Source organism: Gossypium raimondii, chromosome 12 (assembly GCF_025698545.1).
Source record: "Gossypium raimondii isolate GPD5lz chromosome 12, ASM2569854v1, whole genome shotgun sequence".
NCBI lineage: Eukaryota > Viridiplantae > Streptophyta > Magnoliopsida > Malvales > Malvaceae > Gossypium > Gossypium raimondii.
In genome coordinates this window covers 7,866,415-7,882,793 of record NC_068576.1, presented here as the reverse complement: position 1 = coordinate 7,882,793, position 16,379 = coordinate 7,866,415, and the positions used below count along the sequence as shown (strand labels likewise).

General features: G+C 29.6%; 1 protein-coding gene across 6 annotated transcripts; it reads right to left on the bottom strand.

Annotated features, from left to right (window-relative positions):
• Positions 1-10,979: 10,979 nt before the first annotated feature.
• Positions 10,980-15,579, bottom strand: LOC105763120 (protein PSK SIMULATOR 1-like). 6 transcript variants are annotated; one of them, XR_008192012.1, is made up of 9 exons: positions 15,053-15,579; positions 14,772-14,959; positions 14,532-14,694; positions 14,049-14,349; positions 12,812-12,909; positions 12,521-12,590; positions 11,914-11,971; positions 11,519-11,633; positions 10,980-11,123 (listed from the first exon to the last, which is right to left on the bottom strand). XR_008192012.1 is itself a non-coding variant. In XM_052625631.1 (8 exons), the coding sequence occupies exons 4-8, from the start codon at positions 14,080-14,082 to the stop codon at positions 11,618-11,620; spliced, it is 276 nt and encodes a 91-aa protein (XP_052481591.1). In that variant the 5' UTR covers positions 14,083-14,349; positions 14,532-14,694; positions 14,772-14,959; positions 15,053-15,579; the 3' UTR covers positions 10,980-11,617. The 6 variants fall into 6 exon arrangements, 2 of the variants coding, with proteins under 2 accessions (XP_052481591.1, XP_052481589.1); XR_008192011.1 differs by having other exon boundaries at positions 11,519-11,971; XM_052625631.1 differs by having other exon boundaries at positions 10,980-11,633.
• Positions 15,580-16,379: the final 800 nt, after the last annotated feature.

The following is a 16,379-nucleotide window of genomic DNA, read 5'->3' as shown; positions in this document are numbered from 1 at the left end:
ATCCTTTTTTCCCTCACAATCAAAAACTACATGTAAGTGAATTTCAATCAAAATACACATTTACTACAAAGAAGTCTAAGGTCGCCGACAATTGAGCTCTTAACCCTTTGCTTAATAATCATAATTCCAATCTCACTAATCTATCAAAATAATAATTTAATTTGATGAATAAAAATATAAATTTGCAAAAATTAGAAATATGGTAGTTGATACCATATTGATATCGATTGTATTATCTAATACATAGTTTTGATCTTGATATCAAATTATTTTTGTTTTGTCTCGGTTAGAATTTTAGTGTATTTCGATCAATATTAACTTGTGCGGGCTCGTATTAATTTATACAAAATTTTAATATATTAAATCAAGGTTTAGTATATGTTAATCTTAACAATTTTATAGTTATATCTAAAATAAAATATAATCATTTAATTAAGTTATTAAATTTAATTTATAATTTTAAAATATATATTTATATTTGAGATATATTTATTTAAAAATATTAATAAATTATACTAAACCACACATTCACACAATACACTTAGTACCAGAAAAAAAATTATTGACTATATTAGACGATGACTTGTCGAAATCAGTTAACGATTCAATCTTTAATCAATTGCTAAGACAAATGAGCGGCTTACCATCTAGGAATCACAGGCATGTCGCTATGGACCGTAATCATAATCGTTTATACCTTCAAAGAAAACAATTTCAAATCAAAACAAGACATATATGATAGGGTTGAGAAAGAAAAATAAAAATTAATTTCATTTGAGACGAATATTGGTTACTTGAAATTGATTTGAATTTTACTTTTTATTGTTATATAAAAGTAATATTTTATATTTAAAATGAAGAAAATAATTTATAAAAAATATTTTGGAATTTTGTCTAATAATACTCGAATTTTATAAAACAAAACTTATTTTATTAAAATAAATTTAAAAATTTAAAACCAAAAATAAAAATAAAAAAATTGATAACTGAACTAAACCAATAATTTAAAATTTCAATCAAACCGAACCGCATCTTGTAAATGCATGAATTGTAGTCAAAGTAATCGTAAAACAAGTATATTATCATCGAACTTTAGAGAAGTAGACTTGTATTATCTTAATTAAAATTATTAGTTTATAATTCTTTGTATTTTTTTGTAAATTTTAATAATTTAGTTTTTTACTTTTAATTTAAAATTCAAGTTCAATTATTAATATTGTTAAATTTATTGGTATAATATTTTGAAATAAAAAAACTCTCTTAATAATTATGTAACTAAAATATAACTATAAACATGAATTTAACAAAAAAATTTAACGTTGTTAGCAATTGAGCTTACATTTTATATTAAAAAGTAGAGGACTGAATTCCTTAAAATAAAAATATAAAATTAAATTCTAAATTTGTAAAAATTACATACAAGCATATTTTAACTAAAATTATTTCAAAGGATTAATCAATTAAATCTTGAAGCTCATGGATTCGATTCCAAAAGAGACATCGTTATCAACTCAAAGATATAAGATTAGACGACTAAATTGAAACAAAAGAAAATAAAAGTGAAAAAAAAATAACATTGTAATTAACTCAACTTAAGACGCAATTGCAGTGTTCAGATTGCTTCGTATTAATGGAGTTAAATGACAACACACTCAATTTTTAAGGTTACTTGTTATCCTCACTAATCTGAATTACGGCTAGTTTGGCAATACTTTTGATAAGTACTTTTGAAAAGTGTTGTGGAAAAGTGATTTTGAGAAGTGCTTTTGAAAAGTTTGGTTTAAAATTTGAGTGTTTAACATTGCTGTCAAAAAGTTCTTTTGAGAAATAAAATGTCCATTTTAGATATGTTATTATCAAGTAACAAATATGCATTTAAATAATATTTAAATTAGTTAATATTATTATATTTTAGTAAGAATATAAAAAATTATTATAACTTGTTGTTAATATTTTAATATATGAAATATAAATTTTAAATATTTTAAGCAATAAATATTAATTATTTATAAAATTTAATTAGAATATATAAACTATATTTTAAATATTTAAATATAACCATTAAATATTTATAATTAGTATTTTAAAAAATATTTTTTTTATTTTTAATTAATGATTTTAACACATTTGTAATTAAGCACCAAGAAAAAAAAAGGAAAATATTATGTTATTGGAGGGGTGAAAAAGTAATTAAGCACCAAAAGTGCTTTTGGGAGAGGAAAAGCTAAAATTTTTAGCTTTTCCTTTTCAGAAGTGTTTTTGAAAAGCACTTTTGAAAAGCTAAAAATTTCAGCCAAAAGCAGTTTGTTATGCACAGCTTTTTTTCCAAAAGTGCTTTTGGAGTCAGAAGTGTTTTTTTTAAGCACTGAAGAACAGACCCTTAGTATTAATTGATTTATTCCATACATTTCAACACTTTATACCATAAAATTTGACCAATTCAAAATCTTTGACCAACCTTTTACTACTGCTATTAAATAACTTTTCATTTAATGCAATAAAAATATTTTTATCCAATTGTAATTTAATTGATTTCTTCCCTACTTCTACTACTATATATACATCATTCACCCTCTTAGCACCTTCAAACACTTTAAAAGGTGTAGCACATATTTATCACCAAAAACAAACAAAAAGAAGCTTCTTCCAGTCCATTGTATTCTATTGTTTATTCTCATCTACACTTTTTCATTACCCTTTTAAATTTCATTTAAGTAATTGAGTTATTAAGTTTTTTTAAAAAATAAGATTCAGAAGTGAGCTCCAAATGACGGTTCGATGATCATTCGGTAGATTAATACCAATCGACAAATAAAAAAACATATCTTAGATTCAAGTCGATTACATATCATTACGAAAGCTACTATAGTATCGTGAATGAGCTCTCCCTAATTACATATCATTACGAAAGCTACTTGATTAGTCTTCATCCAATGATCTTGTGATAAGTGTGTTACCCTCATAGAATATCCTTAATCTCTTTGGGATAAATTCATTCTCCCAATATGATCCTATTTTATCTCATAGTAACCATTACATCTTCCTTCATGAAAAGTCAATTACTATCAAATAGTAATTAAGTCATTTATCACAAAGACAAATGACCTGCGGCCAGTTTATCTTTCATCTATCATGTAATTCCAATGAGAGAATATCATTTACCCATTTCTTGGGCTATAAATTTCATTATTGTTAATGATGCTACATATTGCAAAATTCGTATACCCAACGCACCAACTTTCGGTTCCTTATCCATATGAACTTAGGCTTTTACTTGCATCAAAGTATATGAGTCACACATGTATAATCCATCATCCACTCATGATTAAGGTATGTCACACTATGAACTTCATAAGTGAATAAATCCATAAATAAATTTAGGATCTATTCTACTTAGGTCTTGTTTAATATACTGTCAATCCAATTAGTTACATCTATGTCTCTGTCTTTTGGGAGTCATCTACTCCAATGCTTGAGACAAATCATCTCCCAAATTAGACTTAATAGATGACATATTAGTCTTTCAATCAGTTTGCTAATTTTCAATTAGACTAAGGACATATTTAGTTTCATATACTGATATAAGTTGTCTTTTCATATTTCGATCCGACCACATAATACCACTTAGTATTAGTTAAATTTAGATAAGTAGTGAGCCAATATATTCTTCCATTTTGCTTTGCGTGCAAAAACCATTAACGACTATATACAAAGGGTATTAATGTAATTTATGAATAATTTTATTAAACCAATCTGTTTGAAAAAAATACAAGTATACAAAACGAATATACTATACTTAGGGCACCAGATTCAACAAAGTCCTATATCATTTTGCCATTTCTAAGATACTCAATAAAAACATTAGGCATTTTCATAAACACTCAAACATAAATATTCAATGGTAATAAGGAATTCAAGAGAGCACATACCTTATCGATCTCAAAATTGACACTGCTCCTTAATTTATTTTTTTGATATTCCCAGTCTTCTTAACCTCTTTCTTTTTCAAATACATACATAAACACAGAATTAATACTCAATCATTACACATTTTCAACTTAGCTAAAATATGAATTCTTACTAAAATGAAACATGAAATACAATATGAACCCAAAATTTCTCACCTTGCTTCTTAACCTTTCATGCTTTCTAAACTTTCTCCACACCTTCTTTCTTAATTCTCAACTCTCCAAAGTTAAAACTAAGACAAAAAGGTTTCATTAGTGGAAATTTCTATGGGCTTTCAAGAAATCAACTATGATTTCTATAGGGCTTTCAAATAAAAAATAAACTCGAGCCTGACCCGACCCATATTAAATTTTTATATAAAAATAAATTTAAAAATATAATACATCAAATACACTAAAATCATTAAAATAAATGTTTCCCAATAAATTGAAAAATACATTAAAAAATCTTTATACTTGTATAACACTAAGATAGTTGCAACTTAGCAAGCAAATGCCTCTAAAATAGTAACAAAATTAACAATAAAACAAGAGTTATACAATATTCAAACAATAACAACAAAATAGTTGTAATATAATAGAAAAATGACAGCAAAACAATAACAAACAATAGCAGAGAATAAATTAGGCAAAATCAAGCATGGTCGGGTCGGGTTGGGTCCAAGCCAAAAATCTTACCTTAGACCCGAGCCATTTAGAAAACGGATCTTATATTTTTGTCCAAGCCAATTTTTCATGCCTATATTTTTGCCAAAAGCCTCCTACTTTTCGGGCAGGCCTTTGGACCTAGGCGGGTAGCCTGACCCATGATCAAGTCTAGTCCAAATCCTTCCAACATTAATGGCCAAGATTGCCCATGAGATTTTAAATCAATGGCCCACATTAGTTCCTACACACACTTTCTTGAAAAAAATTACCACTTTGCCATTAATGAGCTTCAAGGGCTAAAATTAAATCACAAGTTTAATCCAATAGCTCTTATAAAACCCATGTTTCATTAAATTCTCTTTTCCTTCAAATTTTAAATTCACCACATATCTCATGTCTTATTTCTCTATAAGCCCTTTGACAATTTATTCCTCTATAAATTACTCAACCTCATAAATTGGGAAAAATAGCTCATCAAGTCCTACTTTCAAATTAAATTCAATATCTCGAAATGTAACGATCTGATTTCCAATGGTAATGGAAAATAAGGTTTCGGGACCCCGTTTCCATAAACCAAGCCCATAAATATTAAATAAAAATATTTACGGAGTTATCATATAGGTGAATTGAATTTTTGATAAGTAATTTAGCTGAAATTGTGTTATTAGGGCTCAGGGACTAAATTGTACAGTTTAATTGCTATAGATTTTTAATTAAAAATGACTTGAGGACTTAAATTGCAATTAACTAAAGGTCCAAAATAGCAATTAGACCATATTTAAATATCTTTTAGTGGACGGTAAGGTTATAGGATTATTAACTGGATTAAAATAAGTTTTGTTTTAGTTAAATAAAGGTTAATTAATTTAATTAACATGTTAATATTGTTATAAAATGACTAATTTCGGTGGGATGTGAGAGGTATCATCTTCTCCACTGAATTGAAGAAAAGAAAAAGAGAGCTCCACGCCATTAAAAGGGTTTTGAAGCTTTTAATCAACAAATTGGTTAGTGCAATTAAGTCATTTTATTGTAATTTTTATGTTTTTGAGGTCATGGGAGCTTAATCTAGCTAGCCTATATGCCAATTTGTAAAATTTTTAAAGTTTTGAAAGATTCCATTATTGTGAATTAAAATTTTGGGGTGTTAAATTGATAGATTTAAAGCTTAGATGTGAAAAATGACTAAATTATAAAGCTTAATTTATAGTTTCGTACATTATAGACCAAACTGAATAAATTGTAAAATTGAATGTAGAAATGAACAATATGAGGTCCCTAATGGATAATTGTAAAATTGGAATTCAATTTGGAGCTTTAAATTGAAAGTTAGGCTAGTCTCGGTTTTAGGGACTAAATTCAATAAATTGTAAAAATTGCATAAATCGATAATTGATTGTGAATTGGCTATTTATTAATGGTTCTATGTGTTTATGTTAATCTGTAGCTAGTGTTGACCCAAATTCGTCGAAAGGGAAAGGAAAATCTAAAGCCATTAACAAGTAGCTTGAAATTTCCAGTTTGTAATTCTATGATTCTAGAACCATTTATTTGTTGCATATTTATATTATTCTGTATTATATGGAGTTGGAGGTGAGTTCTTGATTATTTCTTGAGCTGATTTGATATGACTTGGATTGAATATCGAAGCAATGACTAAATTGAATAGAATAGAAAACTTTATGACTTAATTGATATGCGAAATTGGTATATGTATGTTATGTATTGAATTGATAAGTTGATGATGAAAATTGGAATGAATAAGCATGAATTGGATTGTATATTGAAATTGAAATTTGATTAGCATATTAGTTGTCGGACTAAGTCAGATATAGTTGGCATGCCATTGGGTCAGGATATTAATTGAAAACCATCATTGCCGAATAATCTGGGGTGGTAATGTGTTTACTCGAGTCATCATTGTCGTGTGATCTGGGTGATAGTTTTATCATATCATTTAGTGGGAAAACTATCATTGTCGAGCAATCTGGGGTGATAATATATAATTGTATAGCATTATCATTGCCAGGCAACCCAGGTTGACAGATCACGTATCCATTCTGAGTGTGTGTTGGTTAACATGTTTACGAACGAAAGAAATGCTTAATTGATGCGTGAAATGTTATATGCCATGAAATTTCAGTATGCTAAATGAATTGAAAATGAGCCCTAGAGGTCAATTGGATTAATGAGTCAATAGACTTGGGAATGATATGCAATATATTATAAAGTGAGACTTATATGCATATACATGTTTTCTAAAGATGAAAAATAAATTAAATTGATTATAGTTATATCTTGTGCATGAAATGAACCTAATAGCTTATGAAAAGGTTGATAATTTGGTGAACCTATATGCATAATCATTGGTTATATTTGTGCCATTATGTAAATGAAGGTGTTATATATAGAATGGTTGATATTTGATTTGGGATTAAATTTGTGCACGATGCATACATATATTTATTTATCTTGAATCAAAGATTACTACTGAACGATTTACTCAGCGTACGGTTTATTTTCCGACGCACGTTAGGTTCACTTTGAGAATCCTAAGCATCGACTTTAGCATCAATCAACGATCCCGTACTCAACAATGTTTATTCATTTTTGGCTGTTGTTATTAATTGGCATGTACCTAATAGGTTAAGTAATGTTGGTTTTGGTATTTTAAGAATGACATATGTTTGCTTGTATGTATATATGCAATTTAGATTTAATATAGTTTGGTTTAAGTATTTTGGTTTTAAAGGTTGTGTTTGCATAAGGTAGGTTGAATATAGATTGTAAGGGTATCAAAATCTAGTTGAATTGGTATGATAGTTTATAATGTTAATAATTCTTGATGAAACAGAAAGAATTGTATATAAATTGGTATGAAATGCAATAAGTCATTAGGTTATAGTTGATATGGTGTTAACTGATGTTGGCTGAGGATTTGGCATGTAAATTGGTAATATAATGTTGCAATTTTAAACTGATTATGAATTAATGATGTTGTGAATTGGTGAGGAAATTTGAAGGTTTTTCACTAAAAATATTTTGCAGAAACAGTATGTGACGTCACAATGTCAAACGTATGTTGTCGCGACGAGAAATAACTTGTAATGTCACGTTGAGACGAGGAACCCTGTCGTCTCGACGAGGCCAAAATAATAAGTGACATCACGATGTCAAGTGGACTGACGTAGTGATGTGACGAACTATTTGGCAACATCACGACGTGGAAATGCTAACGTCCTGACGTCAACCCTATATTTTGATTCTTTTACAATTAGTCATGATTCGATCTCAGGTTAGCTTTGAGCTTCCATAAGCTCGTATAAGACCCGAGAATGTTTATTTATCACATTGTTTGTTTATATTGTTCATATTTGCATGTTAAATGGTTTGAATTGTGATTATTTTGATCGTAGTTGCTCTGGCAATGAATGTGACACCTTGTAGCTTGGACTCGATGATCTAGTCAGGTATAGAGTGTTACATTAAATAAGTTATAGTTTATCACCTTTAATAATATTTGTTTATATCTAACTAACTCCACAAATATTTTTAATAACTCTAAATTCTTTCTTTTAGAAATTTTATAATTCTCATTCTCGGAATATTATCGTTAATGACACTAAAAATTTTTAGGGTGTTACACTAGGGGTTTAGATGGGAATCGAGCTGGTGGTATCGGGGTTTGGAGAGGATTAAGAAATGAGTATTGGGATTTGAAATGTGTTTAATGGGGTTCCTATATATTTCCTGGAGTTCTTGTTATCGAAGTTCCATTATAGGCCAAGAGCTCGTATTTGGCCTGAATCTTTGTAAATGTATCAAAATATCAATGCTTTAGTGATTTAAGTGTTATAATGATGAAGATATATGTGTTTCAGTAATATATGTGAATTAAGTGTTAAATGATTTTGATAAGTTTGTGAATTGAGAAAGAAATTTTAATATGTTAAAATGAAAATTATAAATTATAAAGTTAATTTAAATGGTTTTATGTTTTAGAAATGAATTAAAAGTTTAATTATATCGTGAAAGAAATTATGTGAATAAATATTATTAAAATCAATTAAATTGCATATATATAAATGGTAAGATTGAGTTCAATTGAGTACTTATTAAACTATTCACATAGTTTAACACATTTGTTTAAATGTGTACGTGAAAGAAAGTAGATTGATTGTATATATATATGATTGTTACTTCAACTTGGACCACATCACTAATCCAAGCTACAAGACCAAGTTCTTTTGTATATATAAATTTTGGACTTTAGAGATGGCTTGTACCTAGGTTTGGTAGTGTAAATATGAACTATAAATGTATAATAGACATGTTATAAAGCAAATGTATGAATGTGATTTCAAAAGATGATTATGTGCTTAAATGTAACATCTTTTGCTCGGATCTGTTACCGGATCAAGTGAGAGATGTTACAAAATTCATATATTTGATCTCAAATATATAAACTAGTTTTTTTTTTTGTTGCAAACGAAGGCCAAATCCCTAATCAAACTAAATTAATAAGTCTTGGGAATGCGACACCTTCTATATCTGCCTTCAGCAAGTGAATGATGCTAGGAGGGGGCGGTCGAAAATAAAGGGTTAGTTCTTGTATTTGCAAACACTTCTTAGACAAGTGATTCGCAACAAAGTTACACTGTTGAAGAACATATTTTAACATACACCTCCAATCTTGTTTTGGCACCCCATCAATGACCAACACCAAACAATAGAGCAAATGTTTAATACCAACACCCAACATAACCATTGAGATCGAGGTTAGAGAATCCAATTCAACAATAACATCACGACAAACTTGCCATTTACATAGGAAAACCCACACATTTACATAGGGGAAGACTTAGAACTAGGGGTGAGCAAAACTCGATTCGACTCGAAAAAATTGCAAAAAAATTCGAATTTCGAGTTAAACGAATCGAGTTATTCGAGTTAATCGAGTTATTCGAATCAACTCGATTTTTTTCGAATTTCGAGTTCGAATCGAGTTGAGTTTTCGAATTCGAATAACTCGAATAATTCAAATAATTCGAATATCAAACTATAATATTTTACATTTTTACCCCAAACTCCCAAACCTTTTTACTTTTCCCACAAAACTTTTACTCCTTCCCACTTTCTCCCCAAAACTTTTATTCCCCTCCCCTCCCAACCCCCAATCTACCCAAAATCCATTTCTCACCAAAATTTTACTCTCCCATTTATTTTTTTCTCAAAATTTTACTCCCCAAAACCCTCAAAACCTTTTATTTTCCCCCAAAATTCTTACTTCCTCCCACTTTTCCCCTAAAACTTTTATTCCCTTCCCATCCCACCTCCCATCTATCCCAAACCCTCCCCCCTCCAATTTTTTTTTTAATATTTTCCCTCCAAACTATTTACTTTCCCTCAAACTTTTATTCTCCAAAACTTTTTATTTTTCCCCTAAACTTTTACTTCTCACCCTTTACTCTCAAATAAAAAATCAAAATTATCCAAAAAAAAATCACTAAACATAAATAGTAATAATTTTATTTATATCTACTATTTATATTATTAAATTAAATTTCACATTTTATATTATTTATATTATTAAATTGTTTAGTCATATTGAATATTTTTATTAAAATTGAATTATCACTACACCAAAACAGGCTTTTAGCGGCGCTTTTTTAGGCCTTTAGCGGCGCTTTTTAGCGCCACTAAAAGCATTAGCGGCGTTTTGAGAAGCGCTACAAAAAACGCCGCTAATGACAGCGTCGCTAACTTTAGCGGCATTTTTTGAAATAAACGCCGCTAAAGGTCAAGGTCTTTAGCGGCGTTTTTGGAAAAGCGCCGCTAAAGGCCATGACCTATAGCGGCGCTTCTCTAACAAATGCCGCTAAAGACATTGACCTTTAGCGGCGCTTTTTCCACAAACGCCGCTATAGCTCATGAGCTTTAGCGGCGCTTTTTCCACAAACGTCGCTATAGCTCATACCTTTAGTGGTGCTTTTCCCACAAACGTCGCTATAGCTCGATACCTTTAGCGGCGCTTCTCACAAAAACGCCACTAAAAATATAACATTTAAAAAAATTATTTTAATCAAATAATATTTATTTTTATGATAAATATTATATTATGTTTTATTTTTTAAATTTAAACTTTAAATATACTTTAAGGATAAAAAATATTATTTAAATTAAATTTTCTATGAAAATTTTAACTTTAAAACTAAATATAAAAATTAATGAATTTAGTTTTAGAATTTAAAATAATAAATTAATAACACAATTAAAATCCAAAAGTTAAAAAAGTTGTCGTAAATATTAAAGTAAAAAAATTTAGAATCAAAACTAAAATAAATAATACATATGAGAAATAGATGACTAGTTGAACTTGCCAATAACTATACACATTGAAAGGTAATAAAAATACAATACATTTTCTTAATCAAGTAAATCTTGGTAATAAAAAATACAATGCAAACTACATCTGCTACATTCCTGGTTATCCAATCTTCATATACCCTGCAGAATTGGGAAAATAATTATAGTGCATTAAAACAAAAATTGATATTGACAAGTTAAATATGAATGGGAAATAACATGAATGCAAAAATTAATACTCGAGGAAATTGACAACTTAGCTATCTCAACCATGGAAATGAATTAGATATTGAATAAGAGAGATTACAGCAATGAAACCAATGAATTCCTAGTTTACATATGTATGTGCCACTGGACTTGTTAAGTGAAGAATTAAAACCAAATTTTTTTCAATGACTACAAGACATAAAGACCAAAAGCATCAAAAGTTTCCAAACATGAAACAACTAATCTATTAAGCAAGTCAGAAAATCAACGACCTTATTGTTTTAGCTAATAGTGGAACAAGGAGACAATTGAGATCAATTGAGACTAACCTCGGCTGAGATGCAGAAGTTTCACGACAATCAGAAAAGATCACCTTGATATACTTATAATCTTCGCACCATAAATAATCAAAGTAATAATCATCGATATTATTCACCTTGTTGCCTAACCTCACATAATAATCAAAATAAATTTTAAAACAGCTCAGAAATTTTAAATAGATTACATCAACATATATTGAGCATAGCAACCTTCTAAAGAGAAAATCAAACAAATCAACTAAACGAACATAGAAAAATTGATGCTTCAAACCAAAACACCAGAATTTAATAGACATTAGCATTAGTCTGCAAATCTATCAAGTAAAGACATTAGCACAATTTAATAGAACTTTAATCTAAAAAGCAAGTACATAAATATTCTCTAGTCTTATTTCATAATATACCCAAATATAACAGCATTCCAAAGCATAATGTTGTTATCTTGAGGTGCACCACTAATTCCTGCACAAAATAAATGATAAAAAAGGCCACAGTTCTTTAGCATAAACAGCAAACAAATTAGATGAAATACAAGAATGCTTAGATGGCAAATTACAGAGACTATAGCACATTTATTTATTTAATCTCACAAATAATTTTATTTAACCGACGGATTTGAAAGGTAATTTTTTCGGGGGAAATAGTTAGTACAATTTTAAACTTGAAATTAGTACAATTTTAAACTGGGGGAAATACAAGAATGCTTAGACCTAACATAAAGAATAGTTAGTACAATTTTAAACTTGAAATTAGAAAGATGAATAAAACTCCTGTAAAAATAAGACCTCTTCAAAATAAGCAAATATTTTTCCTTCTCTTTGCTAAAATAAGTCATGGGAATGGTTAAATATTACCAATTGAATTAGTTTATTGCTAACTTATATACTAAAACATGCATAAAAATAATACTCCCACCAAATGTAGCATAAATATTTTAATTTTATCTTCATAACTTCCTTGATAAAATAATTGATTTCCAAATTATTTGAGTTTGATGATTTAAATTCTTACCAGCAGCACCAAATGCCTCGTGAATCTCCAAGTGCAAGAAATGAACGATATCTACAAGCTTCTCCATGACCTATGAATACAAGGCATAAAACTTCCACTGATATATATCAACTAACTTCAAAATCAAGCAGCAAAAGACACTTGTAACATTATGTGCAAAAGCTCGCATACCTTTAGACTTGGGGTTCACCGCAAAAGATAAAAAGAACACCACATTTTTTTTTTGAAGTTCATCATAAGTATATGAAAAATGATATAACAAAAAAAAAATTCATAGAGCTTTACTAGTACCTCTTCCAAAATTCTAGACCAAAGAGATTTTTTCTTCAAATTTTTCACATACTTATTTTGACTCTTTAACTCTGCTCTCAATATTGCAAGGTTGTCTCCTACATGACAAAATCAAAACAATCTCAAAAAGAAGGGCTTAGATGACATCAACTATATTACATATAAATTCAAAGGAAACAACAATCGGATACACAGAAAACTTCACAGCAACTTTGCAAACAAAACCAATATTTAATATTTCTAAGTGTTTTCCCCTCAATATGAACAGGAATATAGATATTTAGCTGAAGGGAGCTGCTCACATCTTGTGCAAACTTCATGGGCAATGACGGGTCTGATTCATGGAGGACAGGTAGGGTTATGGGAAATAAATTATGCTGATATTAGTGGTTAAAGAAACATGATACCAACCCTTAAACATAAGAAATTCAAAGCAAACCTCAATTCCTGCTCTGTATGTTTCTTTCTAACTAGACTGATGTCGATCCGAAACCTTTACATAAAGCAGCAAGACTACTGATTAACTCACAAAAGGAAAGTGGTGAATTTCCTCAACAGGTATCTCAGACATAAATCAGATCCTTCTAGCAAATTAATGCATCCATTGCCAAAAGATTTGGCGTCCTTTCTTATCTAAATGATCAATATCTAAATCGAACATTAATTAATAGTACTTTTCCCTAAACTACAATATTGGTTTTAACAGGAACTTACAGGGATCTGTTTGAGGACTTGTATGATACATTATGCTGCATATAGAAATATATTCCCATTATGGGCTCTAGGCGAATATCGAAGGCATGTGCTCTTGCCTTCATAAGCGATATAGGCTCTCACAGGATCTAGGAATTATCAGTACCGTTAATTGATGCTTACTTAGTATTTTTTCTCTAATCAAATCAAAAAGTTTTCAGCCCTTCGGTGTTGTATATATGATTCCTCCAATAAACTTGTAAACATTATGCTGATCTCAGTAACTCAGGCTTATTTAAGGGGTATAAGAAAGAAACAAAGTGAGCAGATATTGTAAAAGGAAATACCATATTCAAGGTGTAAAACTCGCAGACAAATGAAAATATATGCATGGTTCAATTGACTTGTTTTCAGCTTTTACTTTTGATGACTCCTTTGATACGGATTATAAATCCACAACATAGATTTAATTCCAAGTTACAGTTCATTACTACCAAAAACAACAATGAATTCAATCCTATTGCACGAGAACTCAAAAACTGACCCGGAATTATGGTAGAAATTTGATTCGACAACATGACTCATCCTCATGAATCTGCCATATTGTTATCAGACACCTTTGCTATTGCCAGACTGGATTGGTTTCCATCTCTCTGGACTTCGTGCAACCAGCATATTCTCAATCTGCTTTTGCAACTCTGCTCTTCTTTGGTGATTTGAAGCTAAGGTTTTTGTTAAACTCTCTTTCATAGCCAACAGTTCAGCCCTTTTCATCTCTGCCTCAGCTATCTCAGAACTACTCTATAACCATTATTGCCTGGAAGTTCCATAAAAGTTAACTTCAGCTGCAAGAAACATCAGTTAAAATTGACAAATTCCATGAAACCAAGATAGGAAATCGAATGTATACATTGCTCAATTTGATCAATTAAAAATGAGATTATATTTGTAACTTCAACAAACTTCTTAGTAGTTCAAATTTAAGATTCTTAATTTGAAAGTCTCAAAATCAAACATTTCAATTTACCTCGTTTACACTGTTCCTCAATTCTTGCATTCGAGTTCGAGTTTCCGTCAAAAACCTCTTTACATTCTCTCTAAACTCATTCATTTCTGAAATTTTCAATTCGTAAAACTTATCTCTCTCCTTCTCCACCTCTTCAAGCTCCTCAATCTCACTTTTCACAGCCCTAAGTTTCAACGCAATGCATTTCAGTTCAAAATTTAAACTATAAATCTACACCGCTAAACAGATAAAAAAATTTACTTCAATTTTTGAGAACTAGAATCATATTTGGTGTCGAGATTTTCGATATCAGATTTGAGAGCAGAGATTCTAAAGTTTTGTGATGCGATCTTTTGATCAAGAAACAAGCAACTTCGTTCCATGGAACCAATACAAGCCAGCTTCGATTCCAAAACCTGAGATTTGTGCGCTTGCAGCTCTTTCTCCGCCTGTGTATTAACAAGAAGAGACACAAAATTACGACTTTCTGGCTTTGATTTTACCGGGAACCAAACAAAAAAAAAGTGAAGTATAGATTTTACCAAGAGGAGCATTAGACGTTGGTTTTTAGAATATTCCATGTGTTCTAGTCTTTCTCGAAACGCAGAGGAAATATTGTATTCATCAAAAGGAAAAATTATATACTACCTGCTGTTGAAGATCTGGAACAAAATCCGACTTAGCATCTCTTATCAGACATTTTCAAAAAGGGTACAGACTACTGATATTTTCAAAGAAGAGGGCCCATTGAAAGGCTCGCTTGATGTTATCAAAGTCCTAGTGAACGGGAAGACCAGAGGATTGATACCCAGAAGACAAAACCAGGATATCAACAAACCCTTCTATCAGTTTCATCATTTCTTCCAGCGATATGTATGGGTGATTCCATCCCATCTTCTGGTTTTCTTCCTTGAAGTCTGTTGTTGGAAATGGGAAATTTGGGGGATTTCAGCTGAAGAAAAACAAACTTTTATTTGGGGGATTTAGGGCGCACTACTGAGATGAGAAGAAGAGGGAGTAATGAGCGGGTAACCAAAATTTTTTTTTGGAAGTGAGCGGATTTTGATTACCTTTTATTTGCTTCCATATTTGCAGCGTTTTAAAGAAAAACGCCACTACTTAAGTTGAAATGATACCGTTTTGAGAAATTGCAATACATATTTGCGGCGTTTTTTATCAAAACGCCGGTAAGGTCTACCCTTTGCGGCGTTTTTCTTAAAAACGCCACTAAGAAATTTAAATTTCTCTATTGAAACGGCACCGTTTTGGGAAATTTTAATACATAGTAGTGGCGTTTTTTGCTAAAAACGCCGCTAAACCTCGCATATTTTTTTATATTCAATTATTGTATCTTTCATATAAATTTTACATAAAGAATTATTAAAATTTTAAGTAATGTTTAAAAGAATTAGAAAAATTATAAATTTTAATTTTTTTATTTCATTTTTATTTTTGTATTTTATTTTTTTCTTATAATTTGGTCTTATCCAAATTAAATAATTACCTATATATCCATATCAAATATATCAAATGGTTTAGATTAAATATTTTTAAATATAAAAGCATTAATTAATTGTATAAATTTGTATCATTTAATAAATCTCAAATGAACCTTAAACCCTAAATTAACCATTCAATATACATAAAGTCTATCTATTATTTATCTCTTAAATAATATAAACTATACTCATAATTCCAATATATTAAATTTATTATTATATCTTTTACAATTATATAAGAACATATTTAATATATAAATTAAAAAACTAATTAATCTAAACTCTAAACATTAACCCGACCCTTGAAACCTTAAATCCCTAATTAATCTAACTTCTAGCCCTAACCCTAACTCCTAACCCTAAACCATAA